The sequence below is a fragment of the Ornithorhynchus anatinus genome, chromosome 7 (genome assembly GCF_004115215.2).
Source record: "Ornithorhynchus anatinus isolate Pmale09 chromosome 7, mOrnAna1.pri.v4, whole genome shotgun sequence".
Taxonomy (NCBI): domain Eukaryota; kingdom Metazoa; phylum Chordata; class Mammalia; order Monotremata; family Ornithorhynchidae; genus Ornithorhynchus; species Ornithorhynchus anatinus.
This window is the reverse complement of record NC_041734.1, coordinates 23,746,355-23,765,110: the sequence shown is the minus strand read 5'-3', so window position 1 is coordinate 23,765,110 and position 18,756 is coordinate 23,746,355. Positions and strand designations below refer to the sequence as shown.

Below are 18,756 nucleotides of genomic sequence, written 5' to 3'. Positions count from 1 at the left end.
GAGCCGCGCCCCAGCGCGCCGCCGCGTCATCGGCCGGGGCCGGTTGGAATGAGCCGCGCCGCCATGCCGCTCTTCTCAGGTCAGTCCGCCCCGGCCCTCCCTCCCTCCTTTCCTCCCTCCTTTCCTCCCTCCTTTCCTCCCTCCTTTCCTCCCTCCTTCCCCCCCGGGGGCCCCCGCAGACCCCCGGCGCCGGGGAGCGGGGTGGTGGCGCCGGGGCCCTCCCGGCAGGAGGCCGCCACCCTCTCGGGCCGCATCGGGCCTCGGCCAGCCCGGCGAAATGGTGCCCGCCCCCGGCCTTCGGGAGGCCGGCCGGGGCCAGGCGGTCGGCGGGCCTCTTGGGCCCTTTAGCCCGCCCCCGCCTTGACCCCCTTCCTCCGCCCCGCCCACGTGTGCCCCCGGACCCCGCCGGTGGGGTGGGGCCCCGGGACATCGTCCCCTGGCCGAGGGATGGGGCCCGCCCTCCCTGCTGCCGCGGGCTCAACATGGCCCCGCCGATTTGAAGCCCCCGGGTTGAAAGGGGCGGGCGAGGCCGGCCGCGCCGCCCGCCACCGGGCTGCTGACCCCTTCCCCCCCGCCGTCGGCTCTGCGGTTCATTCCGTCGGCTTTGCTGAGCGCTCCGTCTCCGCAGGGCACTGTACTAAGCGCTTGGAATGTACAGCTCAGCAGTGGAGATCAGCCGGCCCGGGACACCCCCCTCTTAAAATTGGGTGGGTGGGGAGGGGAGCGAATTCGTTCATTCAATAGTATTTGTTGAGCGCTTACTATGTGCGGAGCACTGTACTAAGCGCTTGGAATGTACAATTCGGCAACAGATAGAGACAGTCCCTGCCCATTGATGGGCTTACAGTCTAATCGGGGGAGACAGACAAAAACAATAGCAGTAAATAGAATCAAGGGGATGTACATCTTTTTAAAACAATAGCAATAAAATGAATCAAGGGGATGTACATCTCCTGCCTATTGCCTCGCATTAAGTAGGATTTGGTGCTTAATAATAATAATAACGATGGTATTTGTTAAGCGCTTACTATTAAGCCCTGGGGGGGGATACAAGGTGATCAGGTGGTCCCACGTGGGGCTCACAGTCTTCATCCTCATTTTACAGAGGAGGGAACTGAGGCCCAGTGAAGTGACTGGCCCAAAGACACACCGCTGACAAGCGGCAGAGCCGGGATTAGAACCCATGACCTCTGACTCCCCAACCCCGGGCTCTTGCCACTGAGCCACGCTGCTTCTCTAAGACCGGAATTCTGGTTGAAATGTTGAACCAACGGGCCAGCTGGCCCTTGAAGCCATTTATTTTCTGTTATTTCAGAGAAGTGGGAGGCATGAGGGCCATCGGGGGACAGCGATCAGACTGATTTCATTTGACTTATCCGCTCCTATGCCAGCTGGAAATTGCTTCTTTATTTTCACCGTTCAGGATCTGCTCCTTTCCCCGGGAACTAGCTCCTCCAAGTTCTACCCTGTAACTTGGTCGTGCATGAAATAATAGAGGTCCTTGAGCTAGCTCCCCTTGAGGAATGTGTTTAACCAGACAGATGAGCTGAACTCTTTATTTGCAGTTAATGTAAAATGGGGGAAGGAGAAGTTTGACGGTGTGGAGCTGAATACCGACGAACCTCCCATGGTGTTCAAGGCCCAGCTTTTTGCACTGACCGGTGTCCAGCCAGCCAGACAGAAAGTTATGGTGAAAGGAGGAACTCTGAAGGTAAAATTAAGTAAAAATCTTTTCTGCTTGGAGCCACGTCCTATTGAATGTTGCTCGTTTTGCATTTAAGGGGAGGTTTCGTACATCTGAGAAATTCTTCTCTTTGCTACCAAAGGGCATTTTTTGGGTGTCTCCACTCATAAAGTTTATGAGAGATGCTCACATCATCACTTCCCCACTTCCGCACATCACTTGGGGTGGATCCGATTGGCAGGTGTGTTTTGGTCCCCCCTGGTGCCCTTCTGTCCTTCTCGGCCTGCAGTGTCTGCTTGTCTGCCCAGGTGAGTGAGGAGGGGTAGGAGTGACGAGCACTTCATTGGTGAGCATGTCTGCCCTGGAGCCAAAGCTTGGTGCGGAACAAGTAGAGCCCAGCGGAGGAGCCCCTAAGTCCGAGAAGTCGACAGCTACTTAGGGGCAGGTTGGAGCAGGCAGAAAGTAGAGAGAAAGAGGTGCAGATATCTCGTAGAAAGTTTCCACAAATTCTTAGCCCCTCCCTATGCAGCCATGACTTTTTCAATCCCTGCTGCTAAAATATGGATGTACACACCCCCTCCCAAAATATGGGTGGCAGAAATTGTACATATTTTGTCTATTCACTTAACAGTGGGATCCTTCTAAATTCTTCGTAGTCTTGACGTTCTGTTCCCCACTACTACATGAAATGCAAGGCCCTGTTAAAGCAGAGTCCAGAATTCCAAATAATAATAATGATAATGATGATGGCATTTGTTAAGCGCTTACTATGTGCCAAGCACTGTTCTAAGCATTGGGGGGGATACAAGGTAATCAGGTTGTCACACATGGGGCTCCCAGTCTCAATCCCCATTTTACAGATGAGGTAATTGAGGCACAGGGAAGTGAAGTGACTTGCCCAAAGTCACATAGCTGACAAGTGGTGGAGCCAGGTTTAGAACCCCGACCTCTGACTCCCAAGCCTATGCTCTTTCCATTGAGCCATGCTACTTCTCCTTCTAATTACCTGGTCCTAGGGGTCCCTGATGTAATTTAGGTCAGGGAGGGGCCCCTGGTAGCACTCAAATCTTATGGACACTCTTACTGACCCAGTGAGGTAACCTAGTGTATATTGCAGAAGTAATGCATCATAAGAACACATCAAAGGGGCCTTTGTTCAAGTTACTATTATTATTTACTGTGATGATGATTGTGGTATTCCTTAAGCACTTACAATATGCTAAACTCTGGGGTAGCTACAAGCCGATCAGGTCGGACATAGTCTCCGTACCAAATGGGCCTCACGGTCTAAGCGGGATGATGAATAGGTATTGGATTCTCTACAGATAAGGAAACTGAGGCACAGAGAAGTGAAGTGACTGCCGAAGGGTGCAGAGTTGAGTTTAGAGCCCAGGTCCTCTGACTCCCAGGGCTTTGCTCTTTAAAGGCACAGAAGTAATCATTGAATAGTATTTATTCAGATGAGGAAACAGGCATAGAGTAGTGCCGAAGTGCTGTGTTCTTTAAAGGCACAGAAGTAATCATTGAATAGTATTTATTGAACCCCTGTATGCAGAGACTGTACAATCTTTGGAGAGCACGGGAGAGGTAGAGGCAGTCCCTGTCCTGGGAGAGCTAGCGCTCTATCAGCGGGGAGAGAAAAGTAATAAAGTGCATAAAACCTAGCTGCTACTGGTTAGGTGATGCTAAAGTGCTGATGAAGGGGTTGGGGTGATATAATTTGGGGAGAAAAGAAATTAGACCTGGGTTCTAATCCCAGCTCCTTCATTTGTCTACTGCGTGACCCTGGACAAGTCACTTCACTTCTCTGTACCTCAGTTACCTCATCTGTAAAATGGGGATTAAGATTGTCAGCCCCATGTGGGTTAGGGACTGTTTCCAACCTGATCTACTGGTGTCCACCCCAGTTCTTAGTACAGTGCCTAGCACAGAGTAAGTGCTTAACAAATGCCACAATTATTATTAATCAGAGAAGGACTCCTGGAGGAGATGTGACTTCAGAAATGCTCGGAGTCAGTCAGTGGATGGTATTTATTTGAAGCTTTCCTTGGATGTGAGAGGGGAGCGTCGGTGGTGGGAGAATGAGAATGAGACTATTCTCAGAATGAGACATGAGAGTGTGTTATTAATCAGTGGTATTGAGCATTTACTGTTCATTCAATAGTATTTATTGAGCACTTACTATAATAATAATAATAATAATGTTGGTATTTGTTAAGCGCTTACTATGTGCCGAGCACTGTTCTAAGCGCTGGGGTAGACATAGGGGAATCAGGTTGTCCCACGTGGGGCTCACAGTCTTCATCCCCATTTTACAGATGAGGGAACTGAGGCACAGAGAAGTTAAGTGAGTTGCCCACAGTCACACAGCCGACAAGTGGCAGAGCTGGGATTCGAACTCATGAGCCCTGACTCCAAAGCCCGTGCTCTTTCCACTGAGCCACGCTGCTTCCCTATGTGCAGAGCACTGTACTAAAAGCTTGGAACGTACAATTTGGCAACAGAGACAATCCCTGCCCATTGACAGGCTTGTGCAGAGCACTGTACTAAGCCCTTGCAGGGTATAGTACACTCCAACAGAAGAAGAGGGCCAGGTAGGGCGTAAAAGAGAATAAGTAGATAAAATGATGAGAGAATTCGAATTGTAGGCCCTAGAGCCAATTGCCAGGAGTTTCTACCTGTTGCAGTCGGGAATGCAGAATCTGTGTAATAATGAGGGTGCACGGTGATAGGGTGCAGGGAGAGAAGGGAGGTCACATCTGGCTCCCTCTGTTGCTTCAGAGCTCCGTTCCTTTCCCAGGTTCTTGTACAAAGGAGCACCACTTCTGGAACGTGAAACGCAGCAGCAGAAGCTGAGCCTGAGGGTGGCCGAGGCCTTAGAAATAAAAGGTGTCCAGTGCCTATAGTACCTAACAAGGAACGAACCAGCCAAAAACAGCCATCCGAGAGGGATCCTGGTGCCCCAGGAAACTGGTGGCTGGAGTTTTCCTAATCCTGTCTCATGGGGGCTCAGAGGGCATTGAAGAAAGTCCCTTTGGCCTTTCGGCAGACCACATTTCTGCTTTTCTCTCACCAAAGTTAGACTAAGAACAGTAACAGTGATGAAGGGATTCTGTGCTTCCCCATACTAGTGAGTTTTTTTTATACCCCTAAGGCCTTCCATCAGCTCTCTCCCTACTACTTCTTCACTCTCCTCCCACTGCACCTGAGCTCACAGACTTGGTTCCCCTTTCAAGTTAATCTCATTATGTCTCTTTTCAGCTTTCCTGCACTGACCTCTTGATCACACCCTTCCACTTAATTATAATAATATTGTTGTGGTATTTTTTAATAATAATAATAATAATAATGGTGGTATTTGTTAAGCACTTGCTATATGCCAAGCACTGTTCAAAGTGCCAGGATAGATATAAGGTTATCAGGTTGTCCCAGGTGGGGCTCACAGTCTTAATCCCCATTTTACAGATGAGGTAACTGAGGACCAGAGAATTGAAGTGACTTGCCCAAAGTCACACAGCAGACCAGTGGCGGAGGTGGGATGCGCTTATTATGCGCCAGACACTGTATCCACTGGGGTGGATACAGGCAAATCGGGTTGGACACAGTCCCTGACCCACATGGGACTCATAGTCTCAATCCCCATTTTACAGATGAGGTAACTGAGGCCCAGAGAAGTTAAGTGATCGCCCAGGGTCATACAACAGACAAGATGCAGAGCCGGTAATAGAACCCCTGCCCTTCTGACTCCCAGGCCCTTGCTCTAGCCACTAAACCGCACTGCTTCCAAAAACTAACCTTGAAGGGATTCGAACGTTCAGCCTTCTGAAGTCGGATGCCTTATCCAGTGGACCAGTGCTTGCCTTGCCCCTGAGCTCCTTCCCGCTTCATATTCGGCAAGTCTACTGCTCTCCATCTTCACCAGGAGATTAATCTCTCATTTCTCCACGTCTGTATCTCTCATGAGTCCCTTAAGGGGTCAGGGACCATGTCTAATCCCCCTCTCTGTATTTTTTTTTCCCAGTGCTTAGTACAGTGTTCTGCATAGAGCGTTTAATAAATACCATTGCTATTACTGCTTCAGCCCTTCTCCGTCACCCAAGCACTTGGGAACTCGTACTTCTCCTTTGTGCCTATGTATGTAAACTTAATTCCGTATTGCCTCCTCCTTCCTATAATTTGTTAGTGACAGTGTCCTCCTCCCTGCCTTCCCGCTGGATAGCAAGTGACTTGAGGGGAGGGGTTATGTCTGTGAATTCCGTTGTACTCTGCTCCAGAGATTACTATAACATTCTGTACCCAAATGCTCATTGATTAAAGAGGGCCTCCTGCCTGCCCTGATTCCCTGGGCATGCCACATATAGGGTAGGTGCCTGTGGTAATCCCTACCCCCCACCTCCATTCCAAAAATGGGCGCAGCAGAAGCGCCAGTTAAGAAAACGGAGGAACCTTCCTTCCCAAAGGTGAAAAATTGGGGAGCAGCCACCTGGAAGTTCCTTGCAGACCACATTTTGAGAGACTCCCCTCTTAAATGAAATGAAATTTCATTTTTCATACCCAACTTCCTTGGTAGGAAGCTATCGAAACAAGTGTTTTAGTAGCTGTAATAGTACTAAGCACATACTGTACTGAAAGCTGGGAGTACACCAGGTAGGAATCAGATGTGGTTCCTGGGATAGAGGGGACTGGTGGCAGACACAGAAGGATTGATGCAACAAAACACTGAGACAACATGAAATCCAAACACAGAGCTTAGTAGGGTCGTGTGGCTAGAGGAGCAAAATTTCAGGCTCCTTGGCACTCAAATTCTGCAGTGACACCTTGCCGAGGTTTTGTGGAGACGGCACCGGCCTGCGCATGCTTTTCTCTACCCCGCCAGGGTGGTGTGAGACAGGCTGGGATAAAGGTTCCTCGGTGACCAGGAGGCTGCTGTGAGTTTCCAGGAGAGCAGTGAAGTGATCCCTTAGATGAGGAGGATGCCGAGGGCCCCAGTTGTGTGTTTTTTTTGTCAGTTGGCTTGTTTTCTTTGTTAAATTTCATGGTACTCGTTAGCGCTACTTTGCACCAAGCACCGTACCAAGTACTGGGGTAGGTACAAGATAATCAAGTCTGACACGGTCCCTGTCCCATAAGGAGTTCACAGACTTAACCCCCATTTAATGAACGAGGAAACTGAGGTGCAGAGAAGCCAAGTGACTTGTCCAAGGTCACACGGCAGACGAGTGGCCGAGCTGGGATTAGAACCAGCCCAGGTCTGTGCTCCTTCCATTAGGCCACACTGCTTCCCTAATGCTGACGCGGGAAGGCGGCGGCCACGAGGGTTCGCATGGCTGCTTGGTGGAGAGAGAAGTCGAGGCAGCCCTCCGCAGGCATAAGGCCCTGCCAGCTACAGGGCGTTAGCATATTGGGAGCTGTGCCCAGGGATTACCATGGGTTGGCAATTGCAGGTTCCTAGAGGATTTGCTCAGCTGTCTAGTAGAGGGTCCTTTCCACATGTGAAGAGGTCATGTCTTAAAAGTCCACAACCTTGGTGTCATCCTCGACTCTGCACTCTCATTCACCCCACACATCCAGTCTGTCACCAAAACCTGCCTGTCTCACCTACACAACATCGCCACGATCTGCCCTTTGTTTTCCATCCAAACCGCAACCATGTTGGTACAATCAGTCATCGTATCCCAACTGGACCAACTGCATCAACCTCCTTTCTGGCCTCCCAACCTCCTGTCTCTCCCCACTTCAGTCTATATTTCACTCTGCTGCCTGGATTATCTTTCTGTAGAAACCACTCTGGGCATGCCACCCCCATCCTCAAAAATCTCCAGTGGTTGCCTGTCAACCTTTGTATGAAGCAAAAACTCCTCACTATTGGCTTCAAAGCTATCACCTTGCCCCCTCCTACCTCACCTCCCTTCTCTCCTTCTGCAGCCCAGCCCGCATGCTCCGTTCCTCTGGTACTATCCTTCTCACTGTGCCTCGTTCTCACCTAGCCCACATCTTACCCCTGGCCTGGAAAGCCCTCCTTCCTCACATCCGCCAAACTAGCTCACTCCCCCCCTCCACAGCCCTACTGAAAGCTCACCTCTTCCAGAAGGTCTTCCCAGGCTGAGTTCCCTCTCTTTTCATCTGCTTCTCCTCCCCTCCCCATCACCCCTACTCCCTCCCTCTGCTCTACCCCCTCCCCGCCCCACAGCATTTGTATATGTATGTACATATTATTCTATTTTATTAATGATGTGTGTATACCTTATTTGTTTATTATTTTGATGCTGTTGATGCCTGTCTACTTGTTTTGTTTTAGTGTCTGTCTCCTCCCTTCTAGACTGTGAGCCCATTGTTGGGTAGGGATTGTCTATCTGTTGCCGAATTGTACTTTCCAAGCACTTAGTACAGTGATCTGCACACAGTATGAGCGCTCAATAAATACGATTGAATGAGCGAATGAATGAGAAAAGAGCTATTTGTCAGAGTAGAGTTTGAAAGCAGTTTGAGGAGCATAAAACTGAGTTTAGTGTAGAGTATAATCTGATTCAACTGCTGATGTTTACTGTGATACTGTACATATAGTGGGTGCCTCAGTACTGCCGAATAAGTCATTTAAAAAGATTTCTTTTCTGTTTAAAACAGGATGAAGACTGGGGAAACCTCAAGATAAAGAGTGTAAGTACCTTGACTCTAGTTATGCAAATGTAATTTCTTAATAGGCTTAAATTATATTAAGCTAACTTTGCTTCATTGGAGGTTGTGTTTCTATTAAAATTAAACTTGTCAATTTTTTGAGAAGTTAAAGAAAATGTAATTGAAATGACTTATGCCTAGACCTGATTTTGTTAAAATTGCTTTATCTGAGTTTCCCATTAACCATCTCCTATTGGCTCTGCAAATTTAGAACAAATTGTGATTTGATTTTAATTCGTATTTCAAAATGTAAAGTGCCAGAGAGATTTTCTTCACTTACCTAATCAGTTCCCTAATATTTTTTGAGGTGATCTAAGAATAGGATCAGGCCAAAATGTTATAGTAAATTTCCAACTGTCTGAGTGCACTTTGCACTGTCCAGATCTGATTTTTCAGTTCACTTGCCTTTCATTTTGTTGGTTGCCCTGCTTCCGGGCAGGCAAATCTGTAGTCAGTCAGTGGCATCTACTAAGTGCCTACTGTGTGCAGGGCCGTGTACTCTGACTGCAACAGAGGCCAGAGATACAGTTCCCCCCCTCAGGCTAGCAGTCCAAAGGGGTGGCAAGACACAAAGTATTTAGAAATGGTGGGAGCAGGAGAAAGAAAAAAAGCACCACTGGTAAGACCGTGACATTGATGAATAATAATAATAATAATGTTGATATTTGTTAAGCGCTTACTATTTGCAGAGCACTGTTCTAAGCGCTGGGGGAGACACGGGGGAATCAGGTTGTCCCACATGGGGCTCACAATCTTAATCCCCATTTTACAGATGAGGTAACTGAGGCCCAGAGACGTCAAGTGACTTGCCCACAGTCACACAGCTGACAAGTGGCAGAGCTGGGATTTGAACTCATGACCTCTGACTCCAGAGCCCATGCTCTTTCCACTGAGCCACGCTGCTTTTCATAATTGCACAGCATGTGCACATCCATTTCCACTCTACTCAGTGTTGAGACCATCTCTCGATCAAGAGAGGTAGTGTAAAGACTGATGACACACTGATCGATCGGATTTATTAAGCACTTACTATGGGCCGAGATATTAAGATGTATACCATGGGAGTTGGTAGACATATTCCCTGCCCACAATGAGATGACGGTGCCAGGATCATCTTTGCTCACTCCCCTCTCCCACCACATTTCCTGTAGAATCGACCATGCCACTTCCTCTTTCCCCTTATTTTGGGTATCAGAGTTGACTTTTTTCATTTATGTCGTGTGGCTCCTGTGTGAAAAATGTACTTCTGTTGTATGTGCATGCATGTCTTCACAAGAATTCAACAGAGTTTGTCATGCTGGCCCAGGCTCTTGTCATTGCATGCTTGACCTCTTATTGTATCAGCCTCCTCGTTGTTCTCCATGCCTCCAGGTGGTACTTGATTCTGCTGCCTGGATTGTTTTTCAAAAATATTGTACTGCCCCTGTCTCTCTACTTTTCAGAAGCCTCCACTGACTGCCCATTCCTCTCCACATGAAACAGAAGCACTTAACTGTTGGCTTCAAACATGTCAGCTCTCTCCTTTCTAATGTCCTCTCTTCTTCCCCTACACCCCAGTTCATTATCTTCATTCCTCTCAAACGGATTTACTCACTGTGCCTTGTTCTCATTTCTTCTGCCACTCCCTCATGCTGCTCATGCCCTGCACCCTGCCTTTAACTCCCTCCTCCTTCATATATAGCGGACCCCAGATCTCCCCTTCTTCAAACCCTTCTGTGATCATATCTCTTCTAGATGGTCTATCCCAATTATTGTAAATCTCCCCACCTTGTTTCACCTGAGTTACTTTGCATCACCTGGGCCTTTCTATAACTACATCGATTATGCGGGGAGTAATAATAATGCATCTCCCGCTAGACTGAAAACTTCTTCAGTGCGGGGATGAGTGTCTTCTGATTCCATTGTACTCTCCCGACTATTTAATATAGTCCTCTGCACACAGGCAGTAAATGCTACTGAGTGATGTATGGTCATTTAGTGTAGACTTTTTCATTCTGAGGTTCCTTTTTCATGCCTCATGAAATTGAAGTGTAGGGTGTCCTGCCGTTCTGTTAATTGTTAAGAAGCAGTGAGACCAAGTGGAAAAAGTACAGGCCTGGAAGTCAGAGGACCTGGGTTCTAATCCTGACAGTTCCATTTATCTGCTCTGTGACCTTGGGCAAGTCACTTCATTTCTCTATGCCTCATCTGGAAAATGGGGATTAAGATTGTGAGCCCCATGTGGGTCAGGGACTGTCCCCAACCTGATAACGTTGTATCTCCCCCAGCACTTACTACAGTGCCTGGCACATAGTAAACACTTAACAAATACTACAATTAATATTATTATTACTTGCCTGTGGTGTGATTTTTGGGCAAGTCACGTAACTTCTCTGTGCCTCAGTTTCTTCATCAATCAGTTGTATTTATTGAGAGTTTACTGTGTGCAGAACATTGTACTAAGCACTTGGAAGAATAGAGTATAGCAGTATAACAGATACATTCCCTGCCCACAACGAGCTTACAATCTAGAGGGGGAGACCAGCATTAATATAAATAAATTACGGATGAGACTGTAAGCTCGTTGTAGTCCGTTTATTGTTACGTTGTACTTTCCCAAGTGCTTAGTACAGTGCTGTGCACACTGAGTGTTCAGTAAATACGATTGAATGAATGGGGCTCAGGGAAGGGTTAATAGAGAGCAAATCAAGGTGATGCAGAAGGGAGTGGGAGAAGAGGAAATGAGGGCTTAGGGAAGGCCTCTTCGAGGAGATGTCCCTCCAATAAAGCTTTGAAGGTGGGGGGAGTAATTTTGTGTTGGTTATGAAGAGGGAGGGTGATCCAGGCCAGAGAAAGGACGTGGACAGAGGTCGGCCGTGGAATAGATGAGATCAAGGTACGGTGAGAAGGTTAGCGTTAGAGGAGCGAAGTGTGTGGGCTGGACTGTAGTTGGAGAGTAGTGAGATGAGGGAGGAGGGGGCAAGGTGACTGAGTGCTTTAAAGTTGTTGGTAAGGAGTTTCTTTCTGATGTGGAGTTGGATGGGCAACCACTGGAGGTTCTTGAGGGGTGGGGAAATACTAACTGAACGTTTTTGTAGAAAAATGATCCAGGCTGCAGGGTGGAGTGGGGAAAGAATTGAGGCAGGGAGGTCAGCAAGGAAACTGATGCAGTAATCAAAGCGGGGTAAGATCCTCATCTTTAAAATGGAGTGAAATACTTGTTCTCCCCTCCTCCCTTCCTGTGAGGAGGAGGGGACACAGGGACTGTGTCCAACCTGATTAGCTTGTAACTATCTTAGTGCCTAATATAGTGTTGGGGACATAGTAACTGTTTGACAAATGCCATTATTTGTCTTAAGAACTTACTGAACTTAATACATTATTTTTATTATCATTACTTATCAAGCAAATACATCTTAACTTTTAAAATTCACCTGCATTTTCCTCAGAAGTAAGACAGATCTTTTAGAACCCATTTGGCTTTTTTCATGGTATTTGTTAAGCATTTACTAGGTGTCCAACATTGTTCTAAATGCTGAGGCAGATAAAGTTTAATTAGGTTGGACACAGTCCTTGTCCCACATGGGGCTCACAGTTTAAGTAGGAAGGAGAATAGGAGAACTAAGGCACAGAGAATAATAATAATAATGATGGTATTTGTTAAGCGCTTACTATGTGCAAAGCACTGTTCTAAGCACTGGGGCGATACAAGGTGATACAGGGTGATCATGTTGTCCCATGTGGGGCTCACAGTCGTAATCCCAATTTTACAGATGAGGGAACTGAGGCACAGAGAAGTGAAGTGACTTGCCCAGAGTCACACAGCTGACAAGTGGCAGAGCTGGGATTAGAACCCATGACCTCTGACTCCCAAAACTGGGCTCTTTCCACTGAGCCTCGCTGACTCACAGTCTTAATCCCCATTTTACAGATGAGGGAACTGAGGCACAGAGAAGTTAAGTGACTTGCCCAAGATCGCAGAGCAAACAACTGGCAGAGCTGGGATTAGAACCCATGTACTCTGACTCCCAAGCTCTTTCCACTAGGCTATGCGGCTTCTATTGTAAATTTAGTTGGAATTATAATAGTAATGTTGGTATTTAAGCGCTTACTATGTGCAGAGCACTGTTCTAAGCACTGGGGTAGATACAGGGTCATCAGGTTGTCCCATGTGAGGCTCACAATCTTAATCCCCATTTTACAGATGAGGTAACTGAGGCACAGAGAAGTGAAGTGACTTGCCTACAGTCACACAGCTGATGAGTGGCAGAGCCGGGATTCGAACCCATGACCTCTGACTCCCAAGCCCGGGCTCTTTCCACTGAGCCACACTTTAAACATTACTAAAAATTACATACTTTATAGTTTGAGAATAAACCTTCCTTCAATCGTATTTATTGAGTGCTTACGATGTGCAGAGCACTGTACTAAACGCTTGGAAACTACAGTTCGGCAACAGAGACAAACCCTATCCGACAATGGGCTCACGGTCTAGAAGGGGAGCAGACAGAAAGCAAAACAGGTAGGCAACAATAGCGTCAAAATAAATGGAATCATAGATATATACACATATATAAAAATACCTTCGGAACCCTTTCTGTTTCACTTAGTTCTCCCATAACCAAGAAACCTATATTAAGAAAAACTGCAGCTTGCCTAAGACTTTAGATGTGGGTCACAAACCTCTTCCCATTGCTTTCGATCCAGTTAGATAGTAATATTGGAAGAACAACCCCTAACTGTGAAAACAAAGCTTATGGAATTGCTGGTTTTATAATATATTCATTTTCCTTGAGCAAAGGTTGGTTAAGAGCACCCATTAGGGTTTTTTTTTTTTAACTTTACACTTATCCATTTACTTAAAATGATGATAGCGATAAAACTATTTGGCTATGAGAGAGTCTCCACAACACTTTCTTTAAGGAGTGGCAGGGTTTTGAGCACAGGTGAGGCATTCTTTAAAACATGATGCTTCATGCTTCATGTTGTTTTTAAAATAACCTTAAAACAGTTGAGATTGGACTTCTTGGTGATATAATACTAAGTGTAACAGGCTGAGATAAGTTCCATCATGTAGGGTCTAGAAAAAGTGCGTTCTTCCACCCCCTGAGAATAAGCTATTTCCTGTTAGCAAGAATGTCATCACTCTTCCTCAGGCAATTCTTGCATTAGAAATTAAAGGAGGACAGTGGATTTGCAGAGCCTTATGGGATTCAGTAGAAATATGTGAACTTAAGACATAAGTCTCTACTCCTAATGGGCGAGGGCCTGAAGCTTGCTGGCCAGCGCTGTTATTTCCACCTGGCCAGCGTAGAAAAGCAGCTCATTTTCCCTGAGTTCTGCACGTGGCTTTACATGTGTAATGTCTTCGTTTCCCGTCTCAATTTTGGTGGTCTGCTAAGGCTACGTGTACTGTCTCACTTCACCGAGGTTACCGTTGTCACCCAGTAGTGCTAGGGTCTGTGGGAATTCCACAGTTCCCACACTCCGTCAAGAAGGTCGACATCTGTCTACAGTTCTGGTCTGGAGCAGCTGTTGCACTCAGCTGGGGTCACATCCCATCTGGTTCTGGGCAAAGGCATAATTCTGAGCAGAGATGCTTCCGATTGATACGATTTGGAGTCTTAAAATACCGGGCCTTCCAGAAGCCATCTGAATGATTAAGTAGGGCAGGAATATTTTTGGTCCTGCATTTTTTTCTGAAAGCATCCCTCAGGCATTTAGGATTTGCCTCTCAGTTCTGGAGAATTCTAAGCATATGGGAGAGTGCCACAGAAGCACATGACCCATACCCTACCGACGAGGCTCTTACAGACTAAAAGGAGAGACCCGCCTTACAGTATTTCTAGATCATGGAAGTAGAACAAATAACGGAATGAAAAATTGAATGTACACAAACACAGAGAATGGTTATAATTCAGTGTATAAGTGCTACAGATGACTGTTGGTTTGGGATGACTTTAAGCATTGGGAATTAAGTGTGGAAGGCATTTTTGAGGAGCTGGGAATATAGGAAGTATTAGAAGGTGGCGAGGGCTGAGATATGGTGGATTTGGAGGGGAGGGGTCGGTTCCAGCCCGAAGGAATGGAATGAGCAAGTTTTAGAGGCCGGCAGTGCGAGGGAGGGGGTGTAGTTCAGATGTGTGCTTGGTAGAAGTGAAAAGCCCTAGCTTGGGGATAGTGGGTGAAGAAAGCTGATGTATTTGTGTGTGTGAGAGAGAGAGAGAGAGATAGCTGGTGGAGAGCCTTAAGCCTATGGCAAGGAGTTTTTGTGTGAGTGGGTTGTGTAATCATTGGAGATCTTTGTGTGGATTGTTTCAGGAGTGTGGAGAATGGACTGAAATGGGGAGAGGCTGCAAGGAGGGAGACCATTGAGGAGGTGATTGCAGTGATCTGACCATGAAAGGAGGAGGGCTGAGTGGGAACCAGATGGGAAATGTGCTTTCTGATCCCTTTCCTAAGTGATCACGCACCACCCCCACAGATTCATGGCTATAGGATCAGTTCTTCCATTTTTTACAATACCCCCTGAATAGTGTGTAATGGAAGAATTAGGAAATGTTCTTCCAACAATCTGTGCCTGCCTCAGTATAGAGGCTGATGCGGTTTGGTGTAGCCACATGATTAGAGTGTTGCAGCGTTAGTTTTTCTTTATGTGGGATTCTGCAAAAACTCAACTCCCAGGATAGGGAAGAACTGATGCTATGATTTTGCTTGTATGTGTTAAGCTAAACATCTTAGTATTTCCTCTGATTCTTGAAAAATAAAATCTGGAACCTTGCCAAGAAACTCTTTCCTAGGTGTTAATGGGTGAAGCAGTGATTTGGATTGGAAAGTGTGTACATTTCAGACGTGTACATTTCAGACCTTTAGCTTTCCTTTGAAATCGTCAGTTCTTCCATATGCCTTTTTTCTGTTCATTTAGAACAACACTATCAACTACTTGTATTGTTGAATTCCTATCCGCGTGTCAAGTATGGCACACATGGAAGAGAGTACACATGAAGCAGTAGAGTTAAAAGACCAGGTACTTGTTGCCATTGTGGGCAAGGAATGTGTCTGTTGTGTTATACTCTCCCAAGTGCTTAGTACAGTGTTCTGCAACCAGTAAGCATTCAGTAGATATGATGGTTCGTTTGCCCTCAAGGATTTTATAAACTGGAGGAGGGGTTACAGACCCAAAAATGACTTATCGTTAGGAGGAAGAAGGCAAAGGGGATATGCGTAAGGAATAGGATATGTAAGACATGTACGTAAGTGCCATGGGAGATTTTAGGTAACCAATTTTATAGTTTCCCAGTGTTTAGTATGGTGATTCACACACTCTAAGTACTTAAATGCTACCTCAATTTGATGCAGAAGTGCTAACGTGGGAGTTGTAGGGGGAATTATAATCTTGGGAGATTAGAAATTAGTCAGGGATGGCCTCCTGTAGATGGTGTGTACTCAAAGGGGCTTTGAAGATGGGTAGAACTATGATCTGCCTGTCATATTTGAAGGTGTGAGGTTCAGGAGAGATGTGATTGAGGCAGCATAGTCAGGTTAGCTCGAGCAGAATGAAGACTCTGAGGTGGGATATAGAGGAAAAAGCAGTTGGAGGGAGCCTGTTGATTGAGTGCCTTAAAGCTGATGGTCAGGAGTTCCTGCTTGATGTGAAGAGAACTGGGCATCTATTGGAGGCTTTTGAGGAGTGGGGAAATATGCTGAGCATTATTAGAAAGCTAATCTGGGAGAGAGTGTGAAGTGTGGCTGGAGAAAGGAAAAACTAGAGGCAGGTAGGCTGATGGAGTGAGCGAGTCGAGATATGACAAGTGCTTGGATCAGTCAGCGAAGGGTAGTTATTGAGCACTTGGTGTGTGCAGATCCACTGTGCTTTGGGAGAACGCATGGCCTAGAGGAAAGAGCTTGGACCTGAGTTCTGCACCGGCTCTGTCACTTCCCTGCTGTGTGACTTCGGGCAAGTCACTTAACTTTTCTGTGCCTCAGTTACCCCATTTGCAAAATGGGGTTTGAATCCTCCTTCCGATTTAGACTGTGAGCCCTCTGTCCAACCTGATTATCTCCTTTCTACCCCAGCGCTTAGAACAGTGCATGACAAATAGTAAGTCCTGAGCAAATACTATTTTTAAAAAAGAGTCGGTAGACCTGATTCCTGTAAGCTTATTGTGGCAGGAAATGTCTGCCAACTGTGTTTTCTTATACTTGCCCAAGTACTTAGTACAGTGCTTAACAAATACCAACATTATTATGATGATGATGATCCCTGCCTTCAGTTACAGCTTGGTAGCAGTTTGGATGGAGAGGACAGGGTGAACCCTGGAAATGGTTTGAATGAATATCGGCAAGGTTTGACAGCAGACTGAATAATGAGGGTGAATGAGAGCAATAATGGGATAATGCCAAGTTTGTGAACCTCAGATGGGGGAGATGGTAGTATTAGAAAAGTTAGGTGCCGAAGTGGATTTTGGGGGCAAGCAGTTCAGTTTTGGACATCCTGCTGAAAGCCACTAGAAAGGATGAACCCCCCCCTACAGTCACAGAATGGGGAGTTGGAATCGGAGATCACAGTGGTCACTGTTGCTCATCATGATTCTAGAGAAAAACGAAGGTATTAAGGGGAAGTCTGCATAACTCTAGTAACCCAATTTAAGTGTTAGTTGAAGCCGTGGGAGTGGGTGAGCTCCCAAAGGGAGTGAAGATCAAGTGAGAAGAGAAAAGGACCCAGTATTGAGTCTTGAGGCATATATGTATTTATTTAGTGGGTGGGAGGGCAGAGGAAGAGCTGGCTTGAGAAGGAACACTAGAAAGATGAGAATCAGGTGGGAGATATCAACAAAATTAAGATTATATTGTCTTTGCAGAGAAAGAGAGTGACCTGTAGTGTCGAAAGCAGTCAAGAGGATTTAATATGGCATTTGTTAAGTGCTTACTCTGTACCGGCCACTGTACTAAGTGCTGGGCTAGACACAAGATAATCAGGTTGGACACAATCCCTGTCCCACCTGGGGCTCACAGTAAGCAGCATGGCTTAGTGGAAAAGGCACCGGCTTGGGAGTTAGAGTTGGGTTCTAATCAAGGCTCCGCCACTTATCTGCTGGGAGACCTTGGGCAAGCCACTTAACTTATGTGCCTCAGTTACCTCAACTGTAAAATGGGGATTGAGACTGTGAGCCCCACGTGGGACAACCTGATTACCTTGTATCCACCCCAGTGCTTAGAACAGTGTTTGGCACAGAGTAAGTGCTTAGCAAATGCCATAATAATGATGATGATTATTATTATTAATTCCCATTTTACAGGTGAGATAACTGAGGCACAGAGAAGTTAAATGACTTGCCCAGGGTCACACAGCAGACAAGTGGCGGAGCCAGTACTAGAACCCAGGTCCTTTTTAAAGCCCTAGATTTGGTAAGCAAGAACTCATTAGTGAGTTTGGAGAGAGCTATCTAGGGGAGTAAAGGGGAAGGGAACAGGATTGTAGAGGGTCAAGAAGGGAGAAACAGTGTGGTCTAGTGGATAGAGCCTGGGAATGAGAAGAACCGGGGCTCTAATCCCGGCCCCATCATTTGTCTGCTCTGTGAACTTGGGCCATGTTACCTCTTTTACCCCTGTTACCTCTTCTGTAAAATGGGAATTAAGATTGTGAGCCCCATGTGGGGCAGGCACTGTGTTCAACCTGATTATTTTGTATCTGCCCCAGTGCTTAGAACAGTTCCTGGTACATATTAAGCACTTAAAAAATACCATCGAAAGGGGCAGGGAGTTGGAGGAGAGCACTGGGAAGCAGTGGATGTATACATTCATTGGAAGAGTTTGGGCAGGAATGGGAGGGAGGTGGGGTGATAGCTGGAGGGTACAGGGAGATCCAGAGAATGATGTGAGCATATCTGGAGACAGAGGACAAGGAGCCATCAGAAAGTGAGTGGTTGAAGATGGCGGACAGGAAGGAAAGGGGAATGGGCTGTGAGTGAATTCAGAAGCTGTGAGGAGATAGGTAATAATAGTAATAATAATGATAATATTTGTTAAGCGCTTCCTATATGCCAGGCACTGTACTAATCGCTGGGGCAGATGCAAGCAAATTAGGTTGGACAGGGTCCCTGATCCATGTGGGGCTCACAGTCTTAATCCCCATTTTAGAGATGAGGTAACCGAGGCAGAGAAGTGAAGTGACTTGACTCGCCAAAGGTCACACAGCCGACAAGTGGTGGAGCCGGGATTAGAACCCATGACCTTCTGACTCCCAGGCCTGTTCTTTATTCACTACCCCATGATGCCCTAGTAGAGAGAACAGATTTTGTAAACGGGGGGAAATCTCAAATGATGACTGGGGAGGGTGATAGGAAGGATTTTCGGGACGGAGGGGGTCGGAGGGGTGAAGGGAGGGCTTTGGGGAGCCCACCCCTAATGTTTTCGAA

General features: G+C 46.6%; 1 protein-coding gene across 1 annotated transcript in view; it reads left to right on the top strand.

The window, feature by feature from the left end:
- Positions 1 to 18,756, top strand: part of USP14 (ubiquitin specific peptidase 14) — a 34,209-nt gene continuing 15,453 nt past the window's right edge. Inside the window, exons 1-3 of the mRNA XM_029069409.1 lie at positions 1 to 79; positions 1,566 to 1,711; positions 8,309 to 8,341. Coding sequence (XP_028925242.1) covers positions 49 to 79; positions 1,566 to 1,711; positions 8,309 to 8,341 — 210 coding nt within the window. The 5' untranslated portion in view covers positions 1 to 48. The remainder of the gene's footprint in view (positions 80 to 1,565; positions 1,712 to 8,308; positions 8,342 to 18,756) is intronic.